General features: G+C 45.1%; 1 protein-coding gene across 2 annotated transcripts in view; it reads left to right on the top strand.

The window, feature by feature from the left end:
* Nucleotides 1–4,489, top strand: part of ntmt1 (N-terminal Xaa-Pro-Lys N-methyltransferase 1) — a 15,262-nt gene extending 10,773 nt beyond the window's left edge. For both annotated transcript variants that reach the window (XM_048613780.1, XM_048613781.1), the window contains exon 4: nucleotides 3,030–4,489. In XM_048613780.1, the coding sequence (XP_048469737.1) occupies nucleotides 3,030–3,286 (257 nt within the window). In that variant the 3' untranslated portion in view covers nucleotides 3,287–4,489. The remainder of the gene's footprint in view (nucleotides 1–3,029) is intronic.
* The last annotated feature ends 2,713 nt before the right edge of the window (nucleotides 4,490–7,202 follow it).

Below are 7,202 nucleotides of genomic sequence, written 5' to 3'. Positions count from 1 at the left end.
CTGTCTGTCTCCTCTCCACCTATCTTCTCCTCTATCCATCTTCTATCTGCCTACCCCTCTCTCCCTATTTATTTCAGAATGCCCTTCCCCTCCCCCATTTCTGAAGAAGGGTCTAGGCCCGAAACATCAGCCTTCCTGCTCCTCTGATGCTGCTTGGCCTGCTGTGTTCATCCAGCTCTACACCTTGTTATCTCAGATTCTCCAGCATCTGCAGTTCCTACTATCTCTGGGATTGAAGGCAGACAGGTCCCCAGGGCCTGATGGCCAACACCCTAGGGTATTAAAGGAAGTGGTAGCAGAGATGGTGGATCCATTGGTTATAATATTCCAAAGTTCCCTGGATGCAGGAAAGGTTCCAGTGGATCGGAAAAATATTAATATCACAGCCTGATTCAAAAAGGGAGGGAGGCAGAAAGTAGGAAACTATACATGTTAGTTTAACATGGGTCATTGGGAAATTGTTAGAATCACTATTAAAAAAGTAATAACAGGACTTGAGAAAATCAAAATATAATCCAGCCAGAGTCAGCATGGTTTTCTGAAGGGTAAATCATGTTTGACTAAATTGCTAGAGTTCTTTAAAGATGTAACAAGCAATATGTATAATGGGAATCCTGTAGATATTGTGTGGACTTCCAGAAGGCATTTGATAAGGTGCCACACAAAAAGTTAATATACAGGGTAGAATCGCACAGGGTTAGGGGTAATTTATTAGCTTGGGTAGAGGATTGACTAACCAATAGAAAGCAGAGTCAGGATAAATAGGTCGTTTTTCTTGTTGGTAAGATGAAGCTGATGGGGTGCTACAGGATTCAATCCTTGGATCCCAACTATTTAGAAACAATATTAATGACTTGGCTATAGGGATAGAAAGTACTGTAGCCAAATTTGCAAATGACACTAAACTGGATGGGAAGTAAGTTACAATGAAGAAACAAGAAATTTACAGATGGTTGTGGATAGGTTTGGTGAATGCGGCTAAAAATTTGGCAGTCAAAGTTTAACGTGGATCAGTATGAGGTTCTCCATCTTGGTTGGAGGAATCAGAAGGCAACTGATTATCTAAATAAAGAGAAACTTCACTGTTTCAGTGCAGAAGGATCTGGGTGTCCTCATGCATGTATCACAGAAAGATAGGATATATATACACCAAGTAATAAGGAGGACAAGTGGAATTTTGGTATTTATTGCTAAAGGAATAGAGTATAAAAGTGCAGAAGTGTTACTGTTACTGTACAAATCATTAGTGAGACCACACTTGGAGTATTGCAGACAGTTTTGCTCCCTTTACTTGAGGAGGGATGTAGTCATATTGGAGGCTGCTCAGGGGAGATTCACCGGATTGATTCCAGAGATGAAGGGTTTGTCTAATGAAGAGAGTTTAGGCTGATACTCTCTGGCATTTAGAAGAATGAGAGATGATCGAATTGAGGTCTATAAGGTGTTAAAAGGGAATTGACAAAGTAGACTGAAAGAGAATGTTTCCTCGTGGGGCAATCTAGAATGAGAGGTCAGTTTTAGGATAAGGGGTAACAGATTTGAAACAGATGAGAAATTATTTCCCTCAAAGGGTCATGAATCTGTGGAATTCAGTCCCTTAGTGTAGTAGATGCTGCTGATTTTTAATTAGTAATGGTTTGAACGGATATGGAGAGGGGGCAAGAAAGTGGAGTTGAGGCCGAGATGAGATCAGCCATGATAGTACCAAACAGTGGAACAGGCTCACGGGTGAATAGCTTCTGACTGTTTCTCTTCCTTACGTCCTTATAAATCTCTGGTGAGGCACTGACTGGAGCGTGAGGCTGACTCTGGGTCCCACACATCAGGACAGATTGGAATACTGCGTGAGCTATAGGGAGAGACTGAATAGGTTGGGGCTATTTTCCCTGGAGTGGCAGAGTCTGAGGGGTGACCTTAGAAGTTTATAAAATCATGAGGGTCATGGTTCAAGGTAAATAGCCAAGGTCTTTTCCCTAGGGTAAGGGAGTCCAAAACTAGAGGGCATAGGTTTAAGGTGAGAGGGGAAAGATTTAAAAAGGGACCTACAGAGGGTGGTGTGTGGATGGAATGAGCTGCCAGAGGAAGTGGTGGAGGCTGGTACAATTACAGCATTTAAAAGGCATCTGGATTGGGACATGAATAGGAAGGGTTTAGGGGGATATGGGCCAAATATTGGCAAATGGGACTAGATTTATTTAGGATATCTGGTCAGCATGGACAGCACGGACAAATTGGAACAAGCGTCTGTTTCCATGTTCTACAGTTCTGTGTCTCTATGTTGAGGCCCTAGTCAAGGCTGTGTCGTAGATGTAGAACAGTCCCAGGGATGAGGACCTGCAGTCAATGTGGAGAGACTGGCGAAGCTGGGATTGTTCTCCTTCGAGCAGGGAAGATTAAAGGAGAGATTTAATTGTGTTCACAATCTTGAATCTTTGAGTAAATCAGGAGAATCTATTCCTGTGGCAGGAGGGTCAGTAAACTGAGACAGGGGGGTTGCAGATTGAAGATGGCCATCAAAAGAACCAGAGGGGAGTTTTTTTTTTAACATGGAGCTGTGATATGCAACTCACTTCCTGAAAGGTCGTGGAAGCAGTTTCAATTCGAACGTCAAAAGGAAATTATATAAATCCTGGAAAAATGAGGAATAGGCCAAGCTGTAGGAATGATGCGAGTAAGATTGGAACTGATTGGATCTTCGAACCAGTACAAGCACAGTGGGCTTAACGGCCACCTCCTGTGTTATAATGTTTACAGTTTGGTCATAAGCCAGGCTGTGAATTGTACACTGTTTTTGACAATCTGTGGGGAGAAAGCAGAATTAACATTTTCGAATTCAGTAACTGAAGTGGATCCAAAATGTGACCTCTGCTTTCTCTCCACAGATGCTGCAGGACCTGCTGGGTTTCTCCGTGAAATTTCAGTTTGTGTTTCTGATTTACAGCATCCGCAGTTCTTTGTGTTTTATTTATGAAAGTCTCCTGGATTGTTCAGTAAGGGGGTCACTGAGTGTCCTTTTCGGATTTTTACAGGGCACCTGACTGACGCCCACCTTATCCAGTTCCTCAAGAGGTGTCAGAAAGGGCTTCGTCCAAACGGAATCATCTGCATGAAGGACAATGTGAGCCAGGAAGGGGTGATCGAGGATGAGGTGGACAGCAGTGTCTGTCGTGACCTGGCCTCCCTTCGGAACATTGTGCGGCTAGCAGGGCTCCACGTGTTGGCTGAAGAGAAACAGGACAACTTCCCTGATGAGATTTACCAGGTGTACAGTATGGCTTTGAGGTGAAGATAACTGGTCCCATACAGCTGAGGGTAGGGAGGGCTGCTGTATGGAGAGAGGGAGAGAAGTGAAGAGGAGAGAATGGCACTTGGCTCTGTGGCTAAATTAAAAACAGCCTGAAGCACAACACGGAGACTGCAGAACTGAACCTGACTTTATTCCTAAATGGCAGCTCCCATCAAGAGCTGCATTCCTCTTTCCACCAGGCAGATCAATCCAATGGCCAAGGAAAACATTGAAAAGCAGAATGAAGAGAGAGCGAGAGTTCCAGAAGATCAATGCACTGGTTTAGAGTCTGAGTAGCTACATCCAAATGATCCTTTGTATTTCTTCAGAGCACAGGAAGCAGTGAAAAATGGAATATTTTAAATAGCTTGTCTCTCAGAATGAGCTGGAATCTGCTCCTTTTCCCATTCATTAAAAGCTTTGAGTTGGACAGCAGCAAGTCCCAGTCAGGAATGAAGCTTTTAGTACCACCTGTGAGTGCAGGGCAGCACTGAGGGAATGTGCTGGTCTGAGCTGGTGTATTTTAGCCGGAGGTTAGTCTGGCCAACATGACTGCTTCATACAGCACCACGGAAAAGCGTTATCTGCCCGTTCATTACGTTGATCTCTGTGGATTCTAGCTCTGCACAACATGGCTTTCCCATTTGCTGGCAGAATAGTAACTGCTTTTCAAAGTAATTCGTTGTAGGTGAAGCACTTTTTGGTTCATAGCTGATGAGCTGCATTTCCTTGATATCATTAGATTGGTACAACTCTCAGATTACAAGTTCTTCTATCCCTTTGTCTTTCTTTTACCAATAATCCACTCTGAGGTTGCAGTCTTCCAATGTCTACCTTTCCTCCCCATCTCGCTCTCGTGCGCTCTCTCGCTCTCTCTCACATTCACTCTCTTGACCTCCCAGCCTGCAGCAACTGCTGTTATTGGATTCTGTGGAGTTTAAGTTGTTAGAAAATGCATCCAAATCCCACAATGCATTCTGAGGCCTGAGAAATTTGGTTCCACTTTGAAATAATGCAATTTATCATATATCATAATTTATTAAATAAATGGATTATTTTTGTGTGAAGTGAGTTTAATTATTTGAAAATATTGCTGCTGTAGGCACCACACTGTCAGCAGGAACTCTGTCCCTTTGGCCTTGTTATTCATTGCTGCGCAGACTGCCTGACATGTTTCCTCAGTGGATGATGGTTATTTTTGTTCTCCAGTATACAAACTCCATGTTTGACATTTATAAACCACCTCAGCTACTCTCTCAGCTATTAGAATCACACAATTGTACAATACAAAAGAGGCCCTTTGGCCCATTGAGTCTGTACCAACAAGAAACATTTTGGCAGTACAGACTCGATGGGCCAAAGGGCCTCTTCTATATTGTATGATTCTAAAACAATTCTAAATCTATACAAGTCCCACTGTCGCGTACGAGGCCCACAGCTTTGAATGTTATGACACTGGGTGCTCATGTAAATACTTATTAAGTGTTGTGAGGTTTCCCACCTCATCTCCCCTCCTAGGCAGGGAATTCCAGACCCCAAAACCCTCTGGGTGAAAAGGTTTTTCTTCAAATCCCTTGCCTTTCACTTTAAATACATGCTCCCTTGTCATTGATCCTTTGACTAAGGGGAACAGCTGTGTTCTATCCATCCTGTCCATGCCGCTCATAATCTTACATATCTCTATCAGATTTCCCCCTCAACCATATCTGCTCCAAGGAAAACAATCTGGATCTATCCAGCCTCTCTTCATCACTGAAATGCTGCATCCCAGGCAACATCCTTGGGAATCTCCTCTCCACCCTCTCCAGTGTGATAACAAACTTCCTGTAGTGTGGTCACCAGAATTGCACACAGTACTCCAGCTGTGGCCTAACCAATGTTCCCTACAGCTCCAACATAACCTCTCTGCTCTTGTAACCTAGGATTAGCCAGGACTGATTAAAGGCAAATATCCAGTATGCATTCTGAACTACCCTAAAGCTCTCCTACCACATTCAGGGATTTGTGGACAAGAGCCCCATGATCCCTAATGTCCTGCCTATCAGTGAGTTCCTTTGCCTGGTTACTTCTAAAATGCATCATCTCACATTAATCAGGGTTAACGTCCACCTACACTGACCTAACCTTGTCTATATCCTTCGGTAATATATCACCTTCCTCCTTACTGTCAACCATCAAGCCAATCTTTGTGTCATTCACACTCCTATACATTGTTAAAAACTTCTTCCTTCATCTCTGAACCAAGGGTCAGAGATTTCAACCCTGCTCATGTCACTAGAGCACAATTTAAACTGTGGCTCCCAGATTAGTATGAAGGGGAAATCTCACTGGGAGCATCAGTGGTGAAGGAGCATGGTGCTATCGCAGGGTCAGTGCCGAGGGAGCATGGTGCTGTCGGAGGGTCAGTGCTGAGGGAGTGGGCACTGTGGGAGGGTCAGTGCTGAGGAGTGGGCACTGTCGGAGGGTCAGTGCCGAGGGAGTGCCGCGCTGTCGGAGGGTCAGCGCTGAGGGAGTGCCGCGCTGTCGGAGGGTCAGCGCCGAGGGAGCGCCGCACTGTCGGAGGGTCAGCGCCAAGGGAGCGCTGCTTTTGTATGATGTAGATGTTGACCTGTTGCCGAGATTGTCCTTGCAGTGTGTAGAGATCTCATTGTTCCTGTTTCCGAGCGCAGATGTCCTAGCTGTTAGTTTCTCTCACTGAAACATCTCCATTGACTATCTCAGGTAAGCAGATCTTACAGTTACTCAGGGTGAAGACTTTTCCTCCAGAGTCTATGGGGTGTTATCTATCCTGAGATTACTCTGTGTGTATAAAACCATAGTACTCCTGTGTGCCAATTTGCTGGCAGCACACAGCCTGCAGCGGTTTTAGGAGGCAGCTCACCATTATCTTCTAAGGGCAGTTAGGGATAAGCAATAAATGCTGGCCCAGTCATTGAGACCCACGTCCTGAGAGTGTAATAAGTGGTCTGTTTGAAACATAGTGAATTGTTTTAGTGGCTGTACATAACACGGTGTTCAACAGTGGTCCTCTTGCTCCCCCTATGTGTCCTCTGAGGAACTGTATTTGCCTGATCCAGGTTCCAACTCCAGATCTGCACTCAGGACCCTGACTCTGATGAGCAGAAAGGATGACATTGGATTGACCTCAGTGCGACATGACCAGGGTGGGGGTGCGTTGCTCTTGCCTACTCCATTCGACTCTCCAACAATCTCCAGCTGGCAAGGGGCAGAGGTAGGTGTAGGGAGAAGATGGGGCCAGGGCTACAAAGTCATACATAATAGAAGCAGGCCCTTCGGCCCAACTCGTCCATGCCAACCAGGTTTCCTGAACTGATCAAGTCCCATTTGCCTGTGTTTGGCCCATCCAGGTGCCTTTTAAATGTTGTAATTTTACCAGTCTCCACCACTTCCTGTGGCAGCTCATCCCACACATGCACCTCCTCTGCGTGAAAAAGCTTCCCCCTTAGGTCCCTTTTAAATCTTCTCCCTTCCACCTTAAATCTATGCTCTCTGGTTTTGGACTTGCCCCACCCTTAGAAAGAGACCTTGACTATTCATGCCCCTCATGATTTTATAAACCTCTGTAAGGTCACCCCTCAGTCTCTGACGCTGCAGTCTCTCCTTCAGCTGCCCAAGCTGTGGAATTCTGTCAGGAAATCTCTACTTCTCCTTTCTCCCTTCAGATCCGCTGTCGTAATATTTCACTTTAATTTATTCTCCTGTGGGACGTGGGCGTCACTGGCTGGGCAAGCATTTATTGCCTGTCCCTCAAGGGCAACTAGAGATAGGCAATAAACACTGGCCCAGCCAGCAACGCCCACGTTGCATGGGAGAATAAATAAAATCCATGTGTCTCGATGTCAAATTTCATTTGATAAGGCACCTTGGGATGCCTTACTGTATTATAGCACAGCTT

Source organism: Rhincodon typus, chromosome 28, assembly GCF_021869965.1.
Source record: "Rhincodon typus isolate 14 chromosome 28, sRhiTyp1.1, whole genome shotgun sequence".
Taxonomy (NCBI): domain Eukaryota; kingdom Metazoa; phylum Chordata; class Chondrichthyes; order Orectolobiformes; family Rhincodontidae; genus Rhincodon; species Rhincodon typus.
Note: the sequence above shows the minus strand (reverse complement) of the source record. Positions and strands in the feature narration are given on the sequence as shown.